Genomic DNA, 25,341 nt, shown 5'->3' with positions numbered 1-25,341 from the left:
AGGTGCTAAATCCTCCCTGTGGAAACAGGAGCTCGAGGTACATGTGGATGGAACACAGGCGCATTTCCAAAAACCCCGGAGGCTAAACGATCCTCTTTTCATTTTTATTTCCAAGCAGAACAAACCCACCGCTCACCGATCATTTACAGCGCGTCCTCCCCATAGAAAAAAAAATGCAGAACAGAGCAGAAATGTTGCCGTATTTTTTTTTTTCTCCACCGGTGAATATGCTGACCCAAATTTAGTCACACTTGCTCAGCACTCCAACACGTCGGATCAATGGCTGCAGCTAAGACGGATCTTCCTCCTCTGTGCATTCTGAGCAGCTAATTAAAAACATGGCAGCAGCAGCGGAGGAGAAAATAACATATTATCTGCACTAAATTAATTGTTTTTTTAATGCAGGTTCCGTCGAGCAGAACCGACGGTGGGATCCTGAGCTGTGACGCGACGTCTGTTCATGCGGTTCAGCGGTTGTTGGTGGAAGCTCGTATAAGCAGGTTTTTAAAACAGGAGTAAACCCACAAGTGATCAGCAGTCAGCTTCTTTCAGCCGACTAGTTTTTGGAAAAACAGGCAGGTAGGACGTAGAAAGCAGCAGATCTAGAAGATGTTGTCCAAAAAAGTCTAATTGATAATATATATAATAATATTCTGAATTAGACACAGTTGCTCAGGAGCGAGACATCTCGCTTCTTCCTTTTGATGCTGCGAGTCGTTTTTTTTTTTCAGCAGGAAACAAATGAAGTGAACATTTCACATTTTTGCAACTTTGTTCTGCTGATTAACATTTTCTAGTTATTCTAACTGAAAACATAATTGAGTCGGCAGTAGGTTTCCCTTTTTTCTCCCGGTTGCCGCTGCAAAATAGTAGAATATAAACAGGATTTTCAAACCACAGCCGCTGGTTCAAATCTGTCCGACGTGACTGAAGTGGAGACGTTCGCAGGCGAGTCGACGTAATCGAGATTCATCCACGTTACATTCAGTCACGTTTGCCGGTGCCGGCAAGACGTTTTCTTTAAAGGAGTTCAGAGAGAACTTGTTATATGTATGAATATGTTTTGTATGAACAACAGCATCAACAGGGTCGGTCGAGCCTGCAGGGTGGGGATCAGCCAACTGTTTGGCTGTTCTGGCCCAGAACGCATGCTTATGTCATGAGAAACCTCGTCCTGGCTACCAGATCTGGACCACCTGTGGACCATAATTCATTTCTATTGCTGTTTGCGGTCCGAGTGTGGCACCTCAGTGGATCATAGGACTGGAGGAAACTGTCACAGGGTACATAATAAACTTGCTTTTACTTTGAAGGACATTTTATTGATAATCCTCACATTTCACTTGAACAAAGAGTTTTTACGGTGTAGTTTCAGTTCTTTTACTACAGTAGAGGATCTGAATACTTCCTCCACTACTGTCGAAAGTGGAATTAATCCTTACGTAACTCTCGTCTCTCTCCGTGACAAACAAGACTCTTCACTAACGACTCATAAATCCCAAATTTAAGACCGTCTCTGAGTTAAACCAGACTGCAGCTCCATCGCTGACACTTTCCACCTCTCCCAAACACTTCCACGCCGGAATAATGACGAGTATTCAGACGAGCCGCCGTACCTGTGCTCTGAAAACATGCGTCCCTGCTGCTCATGGAAAGGTTTTGCTGCCAGCTCATTTTCATAAAGTCTTGTTAAATTCATCCAACTACTGGAAGACGGAGCGCCTCGTGAGGAGTCGTAGGCGGTCTGGACTGAGGGGAATACATGCCAGTGTTCACGCTGGGTGTGTATTCTGGCTCACTTCTGTTTGGTTCTGCAGACACCTCGAGGGTTTGACTGTTTTTTGGACGGAGCTCTAAAGAGATGGGAATAATCTACTTTCCTTCTTCTGACTGCGAGGAAGGAGCACAGGTAGCTACTTTTCACACAATCGCGTTCAGATCTTTCCCTTCAGATTTATTTCCCGTCTTTGATGTTGCCCGTCCGCACACGTATTAATATTCAACGGATGCTCCGCCGAGCTCATTCAACAAGCGGACGCGTTGCATTCCCTGTGAGTGAGCAGGAGGGTGAGTCAGGGTGAGTCGGGGTGAGGGGTTTTGCCAACCCCCTGACCGGCAGCACTTCTCTAAATAAAACCACCTCCCCTTCAGCCTCTATCTGCTGTGACTGGCTCAAGACCCGACAACTCACAGCAAGTCGGGGAAATGTGCGTTCACACGGGGATTGCTCGCGAACACACACATGAGAATCCACTGGCCTCCCTCTGGGGACCTTTAAGGGGAAAGTCAAGCACGGCATTGTATTGTGAAGGGGTTTCCGGGCGGGGCAAGACGTGTCAAGATAGCCACGCCGGGCTGAGTCACGGGCCCAGAGGAGGACGTGCAGCGCCGCGAGGGTCTGTCACCAATCGGCGGCTGAGCGATCTGGACAACGGCCTCTGGACGTCTGTCATCCCCTCCGTGCATATGCTTCACAACATGCTGCAATCAGCTGAGCGAGCATCAAACGTATCGTGGAGGCCGCGATGATTAGCACGATTAGCGTGTGGTGATCGCTCCAATTAGGGCTTCTCTCTCTGTCTCAGCGAGAAGGTTAACTCAAGTGCAGCTTGGACTTTCTGAGCTGGTATTTCTTCACCCATCTCACGCTGAGGCCGAATTATCATGTTTTTCAGCACAAATAAGACATCATAAAAAAAAGTAATGATTGGGAGGTAAAGAGTTTTAACGATATCTGAAACCTAATTACTAGAATGAACGTTGCCGTTGGTGATTCTCTGAATCTTTGTTTTGATTTAAACTTTGTTTAAAACCCACTGAGCAAAAACAAAAATCCAAAAGACGTCAATCACAAGTCTTTGCCGTCCAGCGGAGAGCCAGACTCAAAGTTTGTTTGACGTCTTTTCATCCAAGTGACGTCCTCACAGGGTTCATAATTAAAGTTTTCATGACAGCTAACATTTACTCCAAGCAGCATTACAAACATTACAGCGAGTATCTGAAGCCCTGATCTCAACCTCAGCAGTCTGATGTACTTTACCAGAAGAGCTATTTATCTTCTTTATTTCATACCATGTTTTGTTCATCCAGCCTTCATCAAGCAGGCTCATATTCCAAGGTTGGATAACTAAAACACAGTGTGAGATAAAGCTGATAAATAGCTCTCCTGGTAACATGCATGCAAGGGAATAACCCTGCAGCTCCAAAGATAACTGTTCTGGAGTAGAGCCAGCGATCCCTGAGCTAAAGTCAGGGTTGGTCCACTTATAGGGATTTTCACACAGTATATTCTTGGCCCAGGATCACCCTTAGCCCTAAAAGCTAACAGTTAGCCTCTTTTCACACAGAATGTTAACCCGGGTCAACATCAGCCCAGGGCTTTACTGCAGGAACACACAGCTGATGTTAAGACTCTGATTACTTTAGCCCTGTTTTTTTATTTTTGTTGATTTTCTGAGGCTAACCCCACAAAGTTAGCAAGCCGAGGCTAAAGTCGGAGTTAGCCCACTCACACAAAATGTGCCAGTGTGAACGCTCTCTTAACCCGGACCTGGACCGACTCAGTTTGACGAAGCGGTAACAACAACAGTCACTTTGCACTTCACAGAAATTTTAGATTAATTTGGATGTAAACACTTTGGAATCGCATTATTAAAAAAGACAGTTAACCTGCATGTAAGCTAACATTGTGATTCAGCCTGCAGCCCTGATTCAGTTACAGAGGACTCTGGACCTGACGGGTTAATGTAGGCCAGTGATGTATTGATCTTTCCTGATAGGATTAGGTTGATAAACTGAGTGAAACCACACAAGCGCACGTCTACTGGTAACTAATTTGGAAAATCCAGAAGTCCAGATTCACAGAAGTGCAGTTTTAACAGTGCTGCTGCGAACGAGCTCAGGCATAATGGATTTACTTCTGTTCACTATTTTTAGCTGCAACAGCTTATTTATAGCGAACATGTTGTAACTTCATCGGCCACAAACATTCAGCCTGGAGCTGCAGCGGTGGAGTGTAACTAAGTACATTTACTCTGTTACTGCTCCACTGTGTTAAGGTTGTCTGACAGCCTCAATATGATGTTTTGATATAAATTAAACAAGTTTAGATGAAACAATTAGTCAAATAATCAAATAAATGTAATAATTGTAATGTTTGAAGGTGTCCGGTGCAGGACTTTCAGCTGTAACTGAGTATTTTTACAGTGTTTTGCTGAAGTAAATTATGTAAATTTCGCCTCTATGTCTGTGCAGCTGTACACAGATTCCTCCTTCAGTAATCTTCTGAATGTTCCGCTGTGAATAAAGTTTCATATCTTCGACGCGGGTCACGACGAGGTCGGATACGCTTTAATATTTGTGAGTTTCCTCGTCTGCTTCATTTTGTTCTGTAACTGGAGCAGAAGCAAGAATTCACATCACTCTTCCTCTTCGCTGCAGCGAGTCTCAGAATCCAATTTAAGATCTTTTTTACTCGTCTGTAAATCTTGTCGCGGATTTGTCTCCGGCTTCAGAGTCGAGCTGCGGCAGAAATATGCTGCGGATCTTTGGCTTTCTTTTCTGCATCAGCGCCTCGAACAAACAGGGACGTTGACTCGTGCACTCGTCGACCTGAACTCTGCAGTAATCTCCCTCTGGATCTGAGACCAGCAGCTACAACCACTCAGGCTTTTATAGCCACTCACTGCGCTGCCTTCACCTAAAGCCACTTAATATTGTCCTAATACTACTTACACCACTATTACTACTGCTGATACTTCCTCTGGCTCACTGTGCTTTACTGTGATAAGCAATTCAACTTTTTTAAGGATTTTCAGGAATGTACAGATTACTATCTACTTTAATTTGATATAATCTAAATATTTAGATTATTTGAAATTATAAAAGCATGGCTGAAATGCTTGCTATTGATATAATTATTTATTTTTTATGGGGAAAAAAATCATATTCATGCAGTGTAAAATGTCTGAAAACTATCAAATGATTCTATATGTGAATGTTTTAGCAACACATTTTTTGGTAAATATGTAAAAGAATAAATGAATGATATTACATGTTTTACTTCTTCTTCTTCTCATTATCTTTATTGTTATTTTTAATATCATGATGGATGTAGTAAAAGTAGTGGTGGTATTAGTAACAGTGCTACCAGTAGTTGTGCTGGTAGCAGTAAAGAAAGTACAAATACTATTTCCTGTGTTAATATATTCATCTATGTCATGTAAGAATACGAGATATAAACACTATTAGACATCCATTTAACCTCCAATGTCAATAATAAGTACAATAATTTATAAATAATATCATATTTTATCTTTTCCTTAACAAACAATGGCATCCACTTGGCCTTAATTGCCTTCAGGATCAATAAACTATCTATCGATGTTTGATTATGACATCATAATGATCAAATGATTACATATGCTCATTTTTTCTAGAAAATGTTTACATCCTTAAATATAAAAAACAAACACATGATTCTTCTCAAACAGTCCAATAGACCTGAACAGCCTGGTCTGCTCTGATTGGTCAGCTACCACAGGCCCGAGCAGGCACCGCCCACCATGCCTATGGGGGCGTGGCTGTTCAGTTGTGACATCACAACATCACAGAGGTGCTGACAGCTCGTTTGCAGGCGGCGTCTGAATAAATGCTTTGTGCGTTTTTCTCCGTGGATTAAACATGTTGATTCTTTCACAGTATTTCTCGCATCTAAAGCTGCAAATAATCAAAACAAGGCAGGACATTTAATTTATCGCTTCTTCCAGAAATGCAGCAGATAGTGTCAGGAGATATTTCAGCCCTGAGCAGTGACTGCTGTCCTCCTCTCAGACTGAAATAAGGGCAACACAGTCCATAAATCACTGTGTTATACACGTCCCGGCTGTAATTCACACCTTTTACTCCAGCGCCAAAAATAACACAGCAAAAATAAAGCGGTGAGTGTCCGTGGACGCTTTTGACTGCGGACATGTTTCAGATCTTTTCTGAAAGGTGATAGGAGTCGGAATCAAATGTTTTTCATACTTATTTATGTGTTACTTTCATCTTTATTTCATTTTGTTCTTATCTTGCTGCTGTTTTTCATGCAGTCTTGGTTCAAATACTGCAAATACTGTCATAATAATCTGAGGTTGTTGAAGTGGTTTCCACGGGCAACTGAGTGTTGTCCAAGTATTTTATTTATTTTTAATAAACCATTGTCCTGCGTCTGAACCTATTTTCTCAGCGATACACGTCGTATCGCTGAGAAAATACAGTTTTAATCTACTGGAGAACACAAATAAGAATATTAATCCAGAATCCTACGAGTCTTATTTGTTTTTTCCTCCAGGTTATATTTTATTTCAGGGAATAAGACTATCACAGATAAATACAGACGCAATTCAAAATAGAAATATCAATTTAAGTCATTGTGATTTTAATGTCATATCAGTTCATTAATTGAATCATTTATCTATTTGTTTATTTACTTATTTGGCAGCGTTGGTCCTCCACGCATCACAGGTTGCAGATATTCCTCCATTTTACTTATAATTATGTCTACAAGTCCAAGATCAAGGGTAATAGCTAAAGTTTTGTTTTTGGAGCTGTGTCATTTCATAAAATTTGCATTCAAAGTGCGTTAAAATGAATATATATATATATATATATATATATATCGTCTCAGCTCTGTGCAAATCATTCACCCGTGCTGTGGAGCGGAGACTCGCTCGTTCGGCCCGACTCTCCACATTCTTTGTGACTATTTTGGTTTGCGAGGCGCGTCGACTTTTAAAATTTAAAGGCATCGCATCTCGACGCCTCAGCCGAACGGCCGGGTCTCTAAACTGCAATAAAATCTGGGAAAGTGTTTTCAAACCCAAGAGATTATGTCGAGCATGTGCTCGTGGTTAAAATGAGCCGATCCATTTAGTCGCAGGAATGTGTTGAAATAAACAGAGAGGGAGACATCAGATGATACACTGAACCCGTGGGAGAAAAAATAAATATGAGAAAGAAGAGTACTGCTGTGTGAGTGTTACTGCTGCAGTAATCTGAGAGGAGATTAAACCCTCTAACAGTTTTCATCAGGCAGAAAATGGGTTCTCTTTAACACCTAATGGACATGTAAGCATGGAAAGTACTCGAGTAAAATACATTTACTCAAGTAAAGTACATTTACTCAAACACTACATCATCTACTCCACTTCAGTTCAGACGGAAATATGGGAAACCATTTTTTTACTCCACAACAATCAATGTTGGGGAAAGCGGTCAGATTATTTACATAAATAAAAGTACTCTGACGGCACTGTAAAAATACTCTGTTAAGTAAAAGTATGTAAATCAGGAAAATGTACTTTAAGTATTCAAAGTAACTACAGTAAAACTACTAGCTGGACCGCTAACATGCTAACCAGCGAGGAACACACTAACACTTGACAGTCACAATATTTTCTCTGAAGTGGACTATTTACTGACATTTTCTCCTAATTTCATTCAATAAGGATTAATTTAACGAGGAGGAAATGCTATCTGAGCTAGCTCACTTGCTAACAGTCACTTAGAAAGCTTGTTAGCTAACAGGGCAAAAAGCTGCACTAGCATGATGTTTTCCTGATTTAACTAATTGTTTTTGTTGTAAAAAATCCTGAAAATAAACTCCGTATCACACCAAAAATGTTAGTCCGTGAAATCGCGCATCAAATATGAAGAAACTTGGATATGGTGAGTTAGCAAACTACTTTAGGCTAATTGGGAAGCTATGCATTATGCTAACTAGCTCGTGACATGCGCACACTTAGCAGTCATGATAATTGTCTAAGCTTCTCTCTAGTTTCCCTTTAGTTTACAATTACTGACATTTGTTCTAATTTCAGTCAATTAATAATTTCAGTCAATTAATAATTATTTAACAGAGAGAAATCTGAGCTAGCTCGCTTGCTAACTGTGAAATAGAAAGCTTTGTAGCTAACAGGGCAAAAAGCTATTTTAGCATGATGTTCTGCTGATTAGACCGATTGATTTGTTTCTTTATTCCTCAGAATCACTTAATCAAATTAAAATGATTAGCCCTAATCAGTAGATGCTATTCATTCACTTTCACCCGGCAACTAATTAGTTATCAAATAATTGTTCCAGTCATCCACTTGCTTACAAACCCATGTTTCTTGAATGTAAAATGCTAAGTTTGTAAAGTAACAAGTAAATAAAGGCTGCGGATTAGAAGCATGAAAAGAAGAATGGTACAAAATCATCTGATGGTTTGTTTCCCTGCAGAAATCTCCTTCTAATCAAGTCATTTTAGAGCATAATTGAGTCCTCTTCCTCAAAACATGTGCACAGATCCAGTCAGAATATTACCGTCTGTTTTCACTTCAAACCAATTTGCTTCAAGTGTTTTATGAAATCAGGTTTCATTCTCTCAGTTTTTTCAGACAGCGTTGTGATTTAGCAGCGTGGACGCGAGCGCAGCCTCAGCCTCAGGAGTGAGATGAATTAAGTGGATTTATTAGAGAATGGAGGTGGAATGAGTCGAGAGGAGGCCGAGGGGCAAGAGGGCGGCGGTGAGGTATGGCCGGATTGGCCGGAGCAGGGTGGATGAATCAGGGGGCCGGAGAGAGCTGGCTGCTGGTGGGCCGGTGAGTTACGAGGAGGATCGTGATTAGTCAGGAATACAAGACAAGGAATAAATTGAGGAACGGTAAAACACGAGGAGGCGGCTCAAGAGCTACGGCCACTGCAGCTGAAACAACTTGTAATGGTAACTTGTAATTTTTTTTTACAATATTATTACTTTTACTTGTGTTGGAATCAGGGGATGTTTGATTATTTGCGTTCAAGATGAGCTGCTAATAGTCAACAAAGGTACAAATAACAAACAAACTAACGCTGCTGCTCTGAGCTGAAATCTTCAAACTTCAGACACTTTACACGAGGAGGAAGCTGAAGTTTGTTCCTCATGTTTGAAGTCTCGGCAGGTCTCGAGGGGGAGAAAAGACACAGCCGAATTTTTCATTTTTTGAGAACAGACGAGGGAAGAAGAAGTGAAGTGGAGCAGATTTCAGAACAGTCTGGTGACATGAAAACCTCATGACTCTGCTGAAACCGGCCAAAGTCGCAGGAATGTATTAAGTCTGACGGGAATAATCACAGGCTCTTATAGTTTCTGGCAGTTTTTAGTACTCGAGTAGAGTTTAAGATAATAACTTGAGGTTGAGATTTACTGTCAAACATGAAAACGACAGTATGAATATATCAAGATATTAAAACAAGCTCCACCTTAACAACATTCAGATGCTGCCAGACGGTAATGAATTACAAATGTCATTACAATAATAAGGTTATCTTGCCTAATGTGTCCTTTTAACTTTAGATATTTCAAGTATTTATTCTGTCAGTCTGAGCAGTCTGAATTCGTCTGTGAGTTGTTGAGATACTTCAGGCTGGACGAGCGACTGACTGAGCTGTGCCGACAGCAGAAAACATGTAAAAGTATCGACAAAAAAGTACAAATGTTAATCAGATCATATACCATATAATCCAATTATTATCACTACAGTATAACTATTAATATTGTAGTTGGTCGAGGTGGAGTGAATTTAAATACCAAGCTTGTGTTGAAGTGGTGGAGTCACATAAAATATCTCTTCTCTGAAATAGTGAAGTACAGCACTCGAGTAAATGTACTCAGTTACTTTCCGCCCCTGAATCGGATTGTTTGTCTGAATGTTGCTGCCGTTTACTGAACAACTTGATTGTGAACAGAAAGCTCTCGCAGCCTTGAATTCAACTGAAGAGCACTTAACATAACAGCCCGGTGCTTTCAGCTCCACGTGATGGATGTAAAACCTTGAGGAGGAGAGTAAGTTCCAAACAGACGCCTTTTAAAAAAGTCTGAGAGGTCACTGTGTTTTTTTTTTTTGTTTTTGTTTTTCTACCTTTTCAACAAAAAAAGCATTTGTGCAGTAAAAATGTGTTTTTCTGAACATTTAGTTCCGGACGTGACGGCTCAGGTGTCGGCTGCTTCGTTAAACGTTCTCCCTCATCAGTGTAAAATATCAAATATTTATGTTATGTTGAATAATAAATTCACACTAAAAATACACCTTGAAGTAGTTCTGCTTCATTAGTTATCCACGGCTTCCCTTCAGGAACAATACCGCAGAGGATTTTTAAGGTTCAGTATGTCAGATCCCGGGAGAGTAAACTCGTCATCATGCTGCATCCTGGACGCTGTTGACCTTCGCTGGTAATGTCAGCTGATGGGCAGTCTTTTTCAGGCTTTTAGGCTATGCTTGAATAGAGATTACGTTAATCCTGAAGGTGAAATGAACCTTGCAGTGTCAAATTACTGTCGAGCTGCAGCTGAATTATAGCCCGGCTCTCTCACTCCCTCTCCCTCCCCCCTCTCTCGCCCACCCTCGGGGTCCTGTGGGGGTTTTCGACTTTAAATTACCAAGAAACACATTTGCTTTTATCTCCCTAAATTTACTTAATTGTGTTTACTGTATTTCCCCTCTGTGGTGTTTGTTTTACCTTCAGAGTGCCGCAGTGCCCCAGATAGATTCACATCACAGGGCGCAGATTCACGTTGGATGAGACTCGCTGCCAGGAGATTTTTTATTTTTGGTTGAATATCAAACTTCTTATTTTAACGACAGTCTAATAAAGACATAGGAGAGGTCTGCGTGGTCTGCATAGGGAGGATGTTGGAGCGGATGAACGGGTCAAACACAGGATTCGACCCGGGAGAGTGCTGCAGGTTTTGTGCATGTGGATCCATAAATACACGTTGGCTTATTTAACTCGTGTACATGACGTAATTGAAACACTTAGACATAGGTAACGTAATCCGACATGACACAATGCGACGAGACACAATGTGACACAGTGTGAGGGGACGTGATATAACATGGCATGGGTTACATACGTGGCAAAATGTCACATGATTTGATTCAACAGGATGTAATGTCACAGTGTGACATAATGTGACTTAATGGGACTTAACAAGACATAGACCATTACAAAATATGACATGTCGTGATGTGATTTTACATAACATGATGTCATTTGAAGCGACATAATGTGATATAATGTGACAAAACATGAGTTGTAACGTGACATCGTGTGATATCATGCGACATGATATGATGACACATGATGTAACGTGGTGTGTAATAACGTGACATAACGTGATATAACGTGATATAATGTCACATATCATGACATGATTTGATGTAACGCAATGCAAAATGAAGTAACATAACGTGACCTAACATGACATAACGTGATATAATGTGACAAAATGTAAACAAACTTGACATGTAGGGTAATAATTTCGTGACATAACGTGACGTACCAAACTGTGTATTAGATAATATTAGATTGGACTATGTTATGTTGTAACAGGGTCCTCAGTGAATTGACAAAATACCAATTGGCAACTATTTTAATTATCAATCATGTTCGAGCAAAAGAAATCCCTCAAAAGGATCGAAGCTTTCAGTGTTTTCAGCTTCAAATAATGTTTTGAATCTTTTTTACTGAACCACGCTGCTTTCAGTGTGAGGCCTCATCTTCTGATTATGACTTCTATCAGTCAGAACTGTGACTTCTAATCTCGTAATAATGAGATCAAGAAAAGGTTAAGACGGTTATCAATCACTGCCATTTGAGACGAGAGACAATGACGACGCTATCTGATTTAATTAGCATTTTTTTCCTCGTTGGTGCGAGACGCTGGGAGACGAGGAGGATCTTAACATCAGTATGTCAACATTGTGCTTTTAGTCCGTGTTCAGGCACAAGACGTTGAGTAGTACGAGACGCTTCGTGGATACAAAGTCATCCATCAGAAATTACATTTCTGTAATGTGTAATAAAAAGTGGTGAAAGAGATAATAAGGCAGCTCCATTATGGCAACAATCATAATCAGGGTTATTTGGTCAATTACAGTTATTTAACATGATTACTTAATGACTTGCTTAGTGAAATGTTATATGATTATTGAGCTTTTAAAAACAAACTTGGATTTCCTTGAATAAAACCCGTCGGACGGAGAGAGAGGATCACCAAAGACATTAGGTTTCATCCTCTGGGGACCATGAATGTCTGTACCACATTTATTGACAAGCAACTGATCTGTGTTTAGATATTTGAATAAAAAACACGATAATTAACCCACTGGTTCCCTTTCTGCAAAAGTCAGACGATCACCAAAGTCATTAGGTTTCATCCTCTGAGGACCATGAACGTCTGTACAAAAGTCAGTTGCTTTAATCTGATATGTGTTGAGACATTTTGCTAAATAACTTAAACATAAACCTGCTGGTGTTGAGAAAGTAAAGCTCAGAGGATCACTAAAGTCATTAATATTCATCCCCTGGTGACCATGAATATCTGTACTACATTTAATGACATTCAGTTGATATGTGTTGAGATATTCCATGAAGAAACACAGATGTCAACACATATTAACCTGCTGGTGTCGAGAGAGTGAAGGTCAGAGGATGACCAAAGACATTAGGGTTCATCCCCTGGGGACCACGAATGTCTGTGCAAAATGTAACACAATTAAATCCAGTATTTGTTGAGATATTTCTATTTGATAAAGAAACAAATATTGATCTTCTGGTGGCACTAGGGGTCAGAGGATCAACAAAGTCATTAGCATTCAACATCTGGGGATCATGAATATCTGTACCAAATTTCATCGCCTTATTCATATTCATCTGAAATGTGTCGTGATAATTTGATCAATAAAACAAATATCAATCTACTGGTGGCACTAGAGTAAATGTCAGAGGATCACCATAGTAACGAGGAAACATCCCCTGAGGACCATGAATGGTCCTCAGGGGATGAATCCTCATTACTTTGGTGGTCAGGATTAATCCCAACCAATCCTGATTAATCCTGACCAATCAACTGTCAGGATTTTGGTTATTCTCCAAACTAGAACGTCTGATAAAATATACATCTATCAGCTCCACTTGTCTTTCCCCCCCTCCCTTTTACTACATCCTTTCTTCTGGCACTCCACGCCGTATTATCCGCAGTCCTACTTTGTGTACACGTTTGGGGTTCTTCTTTTTTCTTGCTAATTTGTATGCTCATGCTAATTTTCTGTATACACAATTACGTAAACAGGATCTGCCCGAGGGGAAGACGAGTCAGCGGTGATGGGGAGGCAGTGGTGGTGGTGGGGAATCAAATTAAATCTTGTTTTTGAATCTATTGTTTGTTTTCCAAATCTGGGCTGACAGCGAGGACTTACTGGTGGTGTTGTATCTGACACCGTAGAACATCTCTGGACAGGGTCGTGACACCATCTGGCCGGCGCTGCTCCTGGGCCAGCAGGTGCCAATGCCATCGATGGAGGTGTCACAGTAGAGTCCCGAGCCTGAAGCGTGAGGACAGAAGGGTCAGACACGGACGTACATTCCTGACACGCCTAACATCTACATATAGCCATGGTGAAATTCTGACAATGCTCCCAAAGATGTTGGCAACGAAACCCGCCGGCGCTGAATTAGCTGTTTGTGTACACGAGCTTTAATGAACACTCGTTGTCTCCTGTGGCGCGTCGCCAACAGTCTATTTCCAGCATTGTTCTCGTCTTTTGATGTTAGTCTTTATAATCTGAGCTCGGATCAAACTTATTCCCCCCCGCCCCCCCCGTGGGGTCTTCCACAACGGCCCCGCTTTGTAGTAACAGCTCTGGGATTCAGTTTTCACACATGCAAGGAAGAGCGACGTGTCCGACTCACCGCTCCACTGACCTGTGGCATTGCTCAGGGTTTGGTTCCAGGAGGAGGCCAGGGACTGCACTGCAATCGAGAAGCATGGGGGGGGAGGAGAGAGAGAGACTCATCAATAACCTCAATCTATGTTTGCTCGGTTCAGATGGAGGCTATGAAAATCTCATTAGATTCAGCTTAACAGCTACAAAGGGTTGAGCATTAAAGGGCAACGGTAAACACTGGTGACAGACCTTTTCCCGGAGCAATAACAGCACGGTAGCAGCAAATATGAATGTAGACGTGCCCCCGAGGGGTCGGGCTATTAATTCTGTAATAACTCAGGACGATTTAGAGGAAAAGAGCCGGAAATAAGGATGTCCTGCGAGACAAAAGTTGACACTTCCGTCCTGCGTGTTCAGATGTTTCATAACCAACCTGTTTTAAGAGAAAATTAACGAATTTATGTAAAATATCAAATGAGCCCGAAGTGGTTTTAAAACTGTCCTCGGGTGAAACAACAGAACCAGCTGTGAGGTATTTACACTTCCTGTCCAAAATCCTCGAACAGCCGAGTGAATTACAACACTTTTATCCGTCTGCTCTGTAATCTGACTTTGATTCATTTTTACCACTGAAGGCATTTTATCTCCTTTATCACCAGCTGTCATAGTTTGCTTCTTTTAACACAATAAATTATCTTTCTCCTCTTTTATCCGGGAACTTCTAAAAGGCACAATCCACCAGTTTTGCACACAAACATCTGATGTGACTACAAGTTTCATCACATCAAGTCATTTCATGCTCTGTTATTTTAAAGCGGACCTGTTCTGCTCATTTCCAGCTTTATATTCAGAGATTTGAGTCTCGCAGACCCTCCCACTCTCTTCTGATTGGACAAACTTTCAGAAGCCTGTCGAGGGGCAGGTGACAGGATTTGGGCTGAATAAATGCATTTTAAAACACTGCAGTCTATTTAAACATTCATACACTGTAATATTAATATTTTATTTATTCTGCTGAGCGGAGAGATCATCATCATCACTTCTGGCTATGATGAGTTACCGTCATTACAAACACAGATTGTACAATTTGACTGTTGGACTTCTTACTCCTCTACATTTCATTAACTTCAGTTACTAGTTACTTTACAGATTACATGCTGCATTGAGCAAAAGTAGCACATGTGTTTTAAAAAGGTAACTTTTTTTTTGTTTTTTAGATCGAATAATCAGTCAGTTTTTTGACATTTACCACCTGTGAACAAAACACGATCACATATATACATAATGTTTGTAATTCACGTGAAAATGTTCATTGTGTACGATGAACATGTGACATTTTATCCCTCTATTATTGGCTTTTTTTGAGTTTTACTCTTGTGCTGCTACTTATTTCCCTCTGTACTGCTCTGTTACCTGCAAATTCGTCCCGAGGGGGATCAATAAAGGATCTTTATCTTATCATCTTATCATCTTAACATTATGTTTTGAATTCCCCCGACACGTGGACAACACAGGCACATCTTATCTTTTCTTACATCCACATGTTAATTGCCAGTCACATGTGAAAATACGTGAAAAACATGTGAGAAAAACAACCATATCAAAGCACTGTATCTTATCTAAATTTGAACATGTGATTTTTTTATTCATTCGCGTTCGAATTTAAGTTAACATGTGAGGAGATTCACTCCACGTGTGACACTTTCAGAAAGGAGAGACTGGATGATGAGTCACAAAGTAATGAATGTGGTTGTTCTCTGCCGCCCTGCTTGATGCTTTATGACACCTGATCCTCCAGAGACTCGTCGTTCTGAAAGTTCACACCCAGTCGGCTCATCACGGAGTCGAGTGACGGCATCGTAGCAAAGCGCAGCGAGCCGTTGTTATCAGCCTGTTCGGATCTACCTGGAACATATTTATGAGTTTCACCCGAGGCAAATTGCAAACAAAGATCATTCCTGCAAATGTGAGCGTGATTGTGTTCTCTGGGCGTGCATTTAATGAGCTGCTATTACCAAACTTGTGAGGTCGCCACAGAAACGGAGCAACATGAAAAGACATTTCCCCAATATCCACACAGAGAAAGTTGGAATCGAGGTAGAGGGTTTGGCATTTAGTGGTCGCGGTCGCGAAAATGGGAAAGGCTGAAAATCAATGCGGCCTCGCGAGCTGAAGTGGGACTCTCAGGTTGGACCCGAGTGCTGCTTTAAAAGCCTGTAGCAGCTGATGTTCGCCCTCGACTTACGTGAGACGTTCCCCGACAGCATGAGCAGAGCTTCACATGTCAGATCTGCCAGCGAGCCTGAAGGCAGGAGGCTGACGACGGCACACACCTGAGAACAGAGACGAGACAGTGGGGGGGTTTAATCAGTGAATCAAACATTAACACAGCGACAGATACAACCTGCTCCTTTAATGCGCTGCTCAGCTGAATCAAACTAAGAGACTTCTGGGTGCCCTTGAGCAACATGATGCATTTATTAACAGCTCCTCGCGCCAATTTGCAGCACTTTGTAGTCTGTAATCATCGCTCCCCGTCAACCACTCTTTCATGTTTACAGATACAAGGACTCGATAATGTTTAAAGGCAAAGGAAATTCCTCGCTGCCTTCCTGGAGGAGGTTGATCGTGTTGTATTGAAAATGCTTGTGTTTGTGCATCGTGTGGGTGGCTGCAGTCAGCCTACTTATCATGTGTGCAGAGGAGGGAGGGGAGCATTAAATAATGCACATAATTAAAAGAAAAAAACTACAGTAAGACGCTCAGGAAGGGCTCACATCTGCCGGGTCTCATGCGACAGAAGTGCCGGTACGATCCAATTACACACTGATGAAACAGAGGAGACCCTCGAGTCAGAGGAACAGCTCTCTCATTATCTGCTCGCCACCACGCAGACGGAAAGTCCAGGTGAGTGAGGGAAGTCATGTTTAGTGGACTTGACATGGGGTCACACTATCACATTTACATTTCTACAAAACATGTCACATCACACCTCATATTACATGTTTACGACCTGACTTTGACATCCGTAAGGTGGAGGAGCTGCAGGTGAGACTGCCGTGAAGCCAGTGACCACAGTTCACCACTGTGTTCCAACATTTGTAAGCATGAAATCAGGGGGATGTTTTTAAGGAGACCTTTGGGACAATCCTAAAACAGGTATTTTATGCAAAAACATGATTTTGAACCCACCCGAAACAAGTGTTTTCTGTGCCTAAACCTAATCAGACCATGAGAACATTGTTGACACAACATTCAATGGAAAGAGGCAACTTAAAGTAAAGTCAGTCAGCCACTACATCATATAAAAGCACAATACATGAAAAGTCAATTATGTGGACAGTACACTACATAAAAACAACACAATACACCGTCTGGAGCCTCACAGAAAAGCAGCGTTGCAGAAACCTCCTAAATGACTGAAGTAGCTGTCGACTTAAAACAAAACAAAAATAAACCAAAAAACATAAAACAGCTCCAAAAGTCTCTGGAATTCATGAGAATTTGTGTGTCAGGGTGAATGTAAACAGCAGCAGCCCGACGAAGTTCACGTGAGCATCAACACCGTAAACACAGAGTCCACCTCTCTTCATTCGGTCCGCCAGTCGAGCGTAACAACTTGATCCAGGCTGTTGTGGTGATCATACGTCTCTACAAAGATGTGGGCAAAACAGTCTCTGATTTCACGTTGTTCAGCATTAAACAAAGCATGATTATTATCCCGACTCTCTTCCTCCCCAGGGTGGACCGGCTGGTCTCAAAGCCTGCTGCTATTAATGCAAATCCTCTGCTCCCTTTCCCGTTGCGGAGCTTATACTTGTTTTCAGCCATAAGACCAAGAATAATAAAATAACAGTTAAAAAACAAAAAGGTGAGTTCTACATCTGCGTGCTCTTTAAATCCTCTTTAATCACGTTGAGATCCTGAGACGTCTGATGACTTCTGGAGGAGCTGCTTTTTTTGTGTGTGTGTGTGAATTTTTAAGGTTTTGTCAAATGACATTTTAGTGGAATTAAGTGTTCTGCATTAATATTTCATATTTCATCCACACACTGCGATCTCAGCTGGATTTACGTTGGACGTGTGACAGCTGGCAACAAACCGGGGAAAGGTCTGGCGACATATCTGTGCGATACGCTGCAGTGGTGACACATCTGGACGGCGCCTGAGTGCCAGCGTCCGTCGGGGCCGTTTGACTGGAAGAAGACACGGCTGTAAAAGGTTTATCCTTTTGGTTTACGTGCGGACTGAACCGGCCTCTCTAATTGACCCCAAACTAGGTTAACACGTCAGTCGCTGCAGCCGTCCTCGAGTCGGCTCCCCCGCGGGCGTGAGAGGGGTGGCTACTATTACCTATAAAGGCAGATGTTTCATTTCCTCCTTAAATAAAACATCCCCATCAATAATTCATCTGAGACCGTTAACATTTCACATCTTCAGACAGAAAGCGGAGGGAAAAAATTACCTGACTTCTGCCTTTAATTAAAAGTGTGTTTTAAAAAGCACATTCATACCTGATGCTTACAGCAGCGTGAAATACCAGCACTGTGTGTGTGTGTGTGTGTGTGTAACCATGTCATATAAAATGCCAGAGTGGCCCAGATTTCCAAGGCGGGCTTCCTGACGGCTCACTGTGTCTGTTTCACGCTCACTGAGTCTCGGGCGGGTATCACAATTCAGCGCCGGCCGTCCAGCTCCTTCCAAGTAATTAAAGCTCGACGGCCGACGGCCACGACGAAGACGACTGGATAAAAAACAGCCCGTTCTCCTGTTAGTAGTACAGGAGTATAATACAGGTAGTACGAGGTATAATACACAAGGTACATTTATTGTATTGACTGTAGTTAATTGAGCAGCGAAGAATAAATAAGCCAAAAAGACTTTTTTGTAGTATCATATATGTGTGTTCTCACTGTAAACTGAAAATTTGGGAGTTTTTGAGCTGTTGACACAAATATTGAGTTTAGTTATTCATGTTGAAATATGAATAAATGAGTTTGATTTCATGGACGTTTTGGTTTCTTTTTTCTGAGGAAACTGATTAATTAAAAAAAAAAAAGCTGGTTGCAGGCCTGTGACTAACAGAGGTGGGAGGTACTTCAGTATTTCTCTCTCTGACAGCTTTGACGTCTCCTCCCTTCATCTGAGCACAAATATCTCTACATTCCTCCCACTTACATTTTCAAAACAGGGTTGTTACTTAGCATCGGAGGAGAATTATGGATTATTTTCATTCCGTGACATCACAAGATGTGATTTCAGACGTAGCGAGACGATACGAGACCGGGGCCTCTGCCTGGATTTTCTTATTTTCTCTTATTTTCCACTCTGGATGCTTTACAAACACAAAACGTGTCTGTCTGACGTCCCTGGGAATGAGACTCAACCGTCAGCTCTCTTTGTGCTGCGTTCAGGAACAGCTGGGACAAATCCCCCCTGAGTGAAGACGTGTGTACATTTGCCTTAGTGGCTAAGCACCGAGGACATAGAATAAAAAAAAGGGTGATATCTGATCATTCAGTCCAGCAGTGTTATGTTAGAGCAGTGGACTACTTTTCAGAATGTATGTATGTTAATCAATAATAACAACACTCGTTAGTCGCAGCCGTTATTTTAATGATTTGAATCGCGGGAAAGAGACAGACGGATTGCTCTGCTTTCCTCGGGGCAGCGAGCGCCGACAACACCGGATAAAAAAATTGAGTTTAGTGAGTCGTTTGGTCGCTAATGGAAACGTGAAAGCCGACAGAAAATTGCGCTCGACCTTCATTTTCCTGTGAGACTTCGTGCCCCCAAACTGAAGCGCACAACGACGAAAAACTCGCCAGTGTATCGCCAGTTTAACTCCATCCGTCTTCTGGTCGGATCATCATCATCTGTAAACATCTTTACATGCTCAGCGGTCCCTCTTCTAACTTTCCCGGGTTTTAATGGCTCTCAGGATGTGAAGCAGGTATTAATATTGCTGTGTGAATCAAACGCGATCAGGAACCGCCACATTGTAAAGTCTCTGTCATCTCCGCGGGACTATCAATATAAGATGTTCACTTCTATTTGGATTCTTTTCTCCTTCGTTATTCAACATAGTTTAGGTCGGTTCATGTGTGTTTGCAGGGCAGCTGAACATTATCAGCTTAAATATTCAGTTCGCTGTCCTCAGTGTGCTCTGTAATACAGTGTCAGGGTTCGTGTGTTGCAGGAAGGTCAGGAGAGGATCCACACAGACACCAGCTGACCTCAGCATGAACTGGATACTGAAGGACCGACAGCCGCAGAGGTGAAGTTCACCTGCGAAATGTCACTGACGCAAACACAAAACGACGGTCGGCTCTCGTCGCTCGCCGGGAGAATCAGTCGAGTTGCAGCACCGGAGTCGCGAAAAAGATGATAAATATTCACACCAGATCGGCTGATTTTCTCCACTTTTTTTAAAAAAAGGCAAAATTTCCTTGTTTTTTACAGAACATATTTCACAATAAGATGCTCTGGATCATTTAGAATGAAAAAAATCCCACTAAATTTACTCTTTTAGTACACTAATAGTCCTGGGAAATGAAATTATAGCACTACGTATCGGTGATAATAGTGCAGGGCAGGTCTACTCTTCTTCTTCTTCGTCAGTTTCTTTGGCAATTTCTGCTATTTCTTATGTTCTGATCCAGCGGTTCCGAGTCGTAGCCCCACCAGCAAACACACCGACCTCTCCAGCCTCCGTCCTGGATCTCTGCTGCTCCTCTTGGTATCACAAATCCTCCAGAACCACCGGAGTGTCTCTGAACGTGCTCGGTGCGACCGCCGGATCTACTGCGACATCAGCTGCTGCTGGCCGACAAACCGACCGCCAGAAACACAAGTCCAGAGTGAGAAAATGATGCAGTTGATGCATTTTGATATACCCAGCTTAATCAATCCATCAGTCTTTATTTGTACGCTGCAGAATCGCAACAAAAGTCATCCCACAACACTTTCCAAATTGAGCAGGTCTCGACTAAACTCCCGGATTAATTTATCGACTTCCACTCTCTTTCTTTTTGAAATTAAATCCTTGTTCTCCTGAAACTCTCTCTCAAACTGAACAGTAATAAAAACAGATCGTTTTTCTTTGAATACTGATGACTCCCGTGGACTCTCTTCCCCTCGTGTGAAAAAACCGTGTCATCGCTGACAGCATCGTGTCTCTGGAGGCTCACGTCAACAACGTTACTCCGTCTGCACGCTTTCATCTACGGAATATTAATCGCCTGACGCAGAACAGCTCCATTATCATTCACTCCCTCATTACATCACGTATTGACCGATGAGACTCTTTCCCTTCTGGTCTCGAGTGTCTCCATGAACTTCAGCTGGCCCAGAGCTCCCTCTCCGTGGATCACATCACTCCGGCTCATCAGCAGCTTCTCCGGCTCCCGTTAAATATCGCATTGATTTTGGGATCCTGCCTCTCACCTTCGGAGCCCTTCAGCCTCGAATAACTTCAGAAATGCTTTATGTCTGCACACCATCCCGCGCGCCTCCTCCGTCCAACCCACGACACCTTCTCCTCGCTCGACTGCCGCGAAGTCCTCAGCCATCACCGAGGCCGTCAGAGTAAAATAGACTCTCTTCGACCTTCAGATCCCGTCTCATAACACGTCTTCTCACGCTGAGCTTCTGACTCCACGTGTCACACCAGCGCCGAGCTGTGAGGGTCATGATTTTACACGTAGTCACGTAGAAGTTTTAGTTTTATTTCGTTGCCTTGTTGCCTTTCATACGTTGCTGTTTGTTTGCTCTGTGAATAGAATGTGTTATTTGTATCGTCATTAATAAAGCTCATTGTTAAAAACTGTAAAACGTCCTGCCTTCATCACACATCTGTTTGTTATCTCTGTGTTGCATATTTTGACACCCTAATATCACCATCGCTTCCCAGAAATCGTTGATATCAACACGACACATAAGAGAGTGACTTCCTGTTATAAATCTGATTATTGAATCCATTCAGCAGCAACTATCCAACTGAATGAATGTTTCCATCTTTCATTGGATGTTCAGGACAGATTTCAACTCAATCCAGTGACAAATAAGTGATTAGTGAGCTTCACAATACGCAAACAAAGAATCAGAAAACATCTGAAATGCAGCTCAGAGGGCCAAACTTCAAGAATATATAGATTAAAGAGTATCTGGAGTCGAGCTGTGGGATTTCACACAGTCTCATGATTCAACATCATTAAAGAGCATGTATGACGTGAACAGGGAGGCCCGAGGTGAGTTAGAGTGGCACAATCATAATTAGTCCCATCTCAGATTTATAATCTCCATATGAAAGTTTGCACGGCGGTACGAATCGGACAACATATTATTCACTGAGGCTGACACGTCCGTCAGGATCTATATCTCCACCGCTGATCCTTCAGAACTGCACGTAAATCTTTCAGCATGCCTTCACTGCCTTCACTTAAAGGAGCAGTCTGTAGTTTTGGAGAGGTGACATTTTTAATCAGAGGATCTTCACTGAGAGAACAAACTGACCTTAAAGGACAAGACAGTTTTATACTCTTTAACTTGGTTTATGTGTGGCGGACCCTGCCAGCTTTTCTGGCTTCAGATAGTGTTCTGGGAATGTTATTTTCCTCTGAGAACAGCTTGTTTATTCAGTCATGTGCTCCTTTAAAGACACTAATCTCAACACATCAGGACACATCGTGCTCCTTGAGACTCCTACAAGATATAATAATTAATGGCTGCAGTCCTTGTTCCAGGTTCTGCTTGTTCAGTGAGGTGATCTGAACATTTGTACACCTTTAAATCAAACATGTATCTTAGTCTGTGTGTGTGTGTGTGTGTGTGTGTGTGTGTACACATGCTCACATCAGCTCCATGTTTACTTGCGTCAATCGTACTTCCCCTCACGTCCACCTGTGTTCAACACTTCCTGCTGGAATTCTCGTTTGTCTTATTTTGTTTTGTCTAATCGTTTTTATTTCTCATCATACGTTTTGGCTGGAAATGAAAAAGAAGAAGAGGAAGAAAAACAGCAGCAGGCGGAACGTAACTGTGATTGTTTGAATGCTGAAACTGCAATAAAACTTTAGTTAAGCTTCACTCAAATTCATAATTATCAATGACCACGACAATTATTCATATCGGTGCGTATCGGACGACGTATATCGACTCCGACACGTCTGACAGATGCATCTTAATAATCACTCGACTGATATCAGGGATGATATTCAGCATTTTTTTTTTTTTCACAACTACCTGTGATTTTTGTGTCAGATTGCTGATAATAAACATGATTGATTGGTAACACAATCAATAGCCTATACACAACACAACAATATGAAACTGCAAGATAACTTTAACGTAAAAGCAGCTCAGAATTGTACTTCAGTAAACTGTACTTGTTTATTTCATCTCCGGGTGTTTGACAGTGTGACACAAAGATCTTCTCTGCGTCCGCCTCTTTGATTATTGATCATCCGAGTCAATATTGGCCCCGAAAGAGCCGCATCGATCGACCCCACTGCAGATACTCGAGTACTTTCTGTACTGTCCTACCTGGAAACTGTGCAGGCGGTGACGCAGCCCTCGAGTAAACGTACTCAGTTACTTTTATGACCTCAGCAGACATGTGATGTGTGTGTGTGTGTGTGTGTGTGTGTGTGTGTGTGTGTGTGTGTGTGTGTGTGTGTGTGGGGCCACTGCCTGCTCTTAAATCACAACAATGCAGGACGCGAATAGAAAGCAGGGGGGATTTTCAGAGAAGGGTTCAGAGGATTCTCAGTTATTCTTAGAGCTGCAGCTCCGCTCCACACAATGAGGAGGAGGAGGAGGAGGAGGAGGAAGAGGAGGAGGTGATGAAGTATTCACCTTCAGGCATCTGGAACAACATCAGCCCCAGAAAATAAAGACACCACATGTCCCCCCCCCTCTCTCCTTCCTTCACATCAGACGACTTCATTTTTTGGGGGGTATTTTTGTGTGCGGTTCACTTTTCTTGTAACTGAAGACAGCAGCAGTGAGAGCGGGGCACTTGCTGCATTAACACTTTTTAATCTCCAGTGTCCCAAATCCGGGTTTTTCAGCATCAGCAGCCCCAGAGAGAGAAACAGAGAGAGAGAAACAGAGAGAGAGAAACAGAGAGAGAGAGAGAGGAGGGATCGCTTTGAGTCCTGCTTCATGTTCCTCCAACACATCTGCAGCTCCAGCGCTCCTTCAACTCATTCAGCGCAGCCTGTTTCTAAATGTTAACATCATAAAATAGAAAAAATAAATAAATAAATGAATAAAACCCTCCGAGGATCACAGTCCTGACTCTCTCTCTCTCTCTCTCTCTTTAATGGATATTATATTTCAAAATGTCTGTGAGAAGGAGAGACCCCTCAAAAAAAAAAAAGAAAAGAAAGAAAGAAAGAAAGAAAAAAGAAAGACCTGACATCTGGATGGGATGATGGTGTTAAATCCCTCCTCGCATCAAGATTACGGTCAAATCCTCGAGCATGAGACTCGCTGCTATTAAGAGACACTCAATTTTAGGAGATGAGATATAGAAAAAAAAAAAGCGCAAACTTACCTGGAGCACATAGAAGCATTTGCGACGCATTTCCAGACGTTAACTCTTCACATAATTCTCATTAAACGTCTTCTGATCACTTGATTTACAGTGGGGTTTTTTGTTGTTGTTGTTGTTGTTTTTATCCTCTGAGTTTTGCGCAAAAATAATTGAAAAAAAGAAAGAAAGAAGATGTTGGGTGAGCCACAGATCAGCCCTCCACAGACACCAGTCGATCCCCCTCAGATGGGTTTTGATGAAGGAGTCCAGCGGCGGTGATCTGTCAGCTGGTCCGCAGGTGGTGACCTGCGGAAATCAAGTCCCTCCGTCAGTGTCTGTTACCGGACTGGAAACTGAATCCGCCTCGGAGAGAGAGAGAGAAAAAAAAAGACGCGCACCATCCGCCCCGGACACCGCGGTGCCCCCCCCCGGCTCTCCTCACTGCTGGCCCCGGACCAGGACTCCCTCCACACGCGTGCTGTCCTCCGTCATGTCCCGCTGCTTCGCATCCAGCTTGTGGCTCCTCCTGCGCGGCCACGGATCGCGGCTCCTCGACGCGCCGCCCACGTTGTGCCACAACGCCGGCGCGCCAGAGGAACAAACCCCGATTCTCTCCTCGTGGAGTTAATTATGCAACATCTACCCTGTCCGGTCCAGATCCTAATCTCTAATCCCGCTGCAATCTAGACGCCACTCCCCTCCCTCCCGCCTCCTGTGAGAAAGTTAAAGGACGGGCCCGTCGGGGGCGCGGTGGCTCTAACGAAGGGAAAACCTTTTAAACATGTGTGCGTCCTCGTTTTCGCTTGACTTGGTGCCAAGTCCGCAGCCAACAGATCTGGCTGAGGGGCGAAGATGGACAGATGGTCCCGCTGTGTCAATAAAATGAAGCTTCCCCGCCGGGATCATCCGGTCAGCGCCATAAAACATGCTCTTTAAAAATAGAATCCAGTGAGAAGACGTCCGTGTGGTCAGATCTGGAGCTGAAACAATCAATCAGCAGGTCGATCAGTATTTAATTAGCCGGTCACTTAAACTGACGGTGGTTCAGTTTGATATCAGTGTACAGGGAAGAGA

The 25,341-nt window shown here is 42.6% G+C and overlaps 1 protein-coding gene across 2 annotated transcripts in view; it reads right to left on the bottom strand.

Moving 5' to 3' along the window:
* Window positions 1-24,880, bottom strand: part of LOC119010188 (corticotropin-releasing factor receptor 1) — a 63,434-nt gene extending 38,554 nt beyond the window's left edge. Inside the window, exons 1-4 of one of the 2 annotated variants that reach the window (XM_037082149.1) lie at window positions 24,289-24,880; window positions 15,976-16,063; window positions 13,756-13,815; window positions 13,263-13,388 (exon numbers count right to left, since the gene is read on the bottom strand). In XM_037082149.1, the coding sequence (XP_036938044.1) occupies window positions 13,263-13,388; window positions 13,756-13,815; window positions 15,976-16,063; window positions 24,289-24,318 (304 nt within the window). In that variant the 5' untranslated portion in view covers window positions 24,319-24,880. The remainder of the gene's footprint in view (window positions 1-13,262; window positions 13,389-13,755; window positions 13,816-15,975; window positions 16,064-24,288) is intronic. The other variant, XM_037082150.1, reaches the window with a different exon arrangement.
* Window positions 24,881-25,341: the final 461 nt, after the last annotated feature.

Source organism: Acanthopagrus latus, chromosome 20, assembly GCF_904848185.1.
Source record: "Acanthopagrus latus isolate v.2019 chromosome 20, fAcaLat1.1, whole genome shotgun sequence".
Classification (NCBI taxonomy): Eukaryota; Metazoa; Chordata; class Actinopteri; order Spariformes; family Sparidae; genus Acanthopagrus; species Acanthopagrus latus.
The sequence above is the reverse complement of the archived record's forward strand: the minus strand, read 5'-3'. Positions and strand labels throughout refer to the sequence as shown.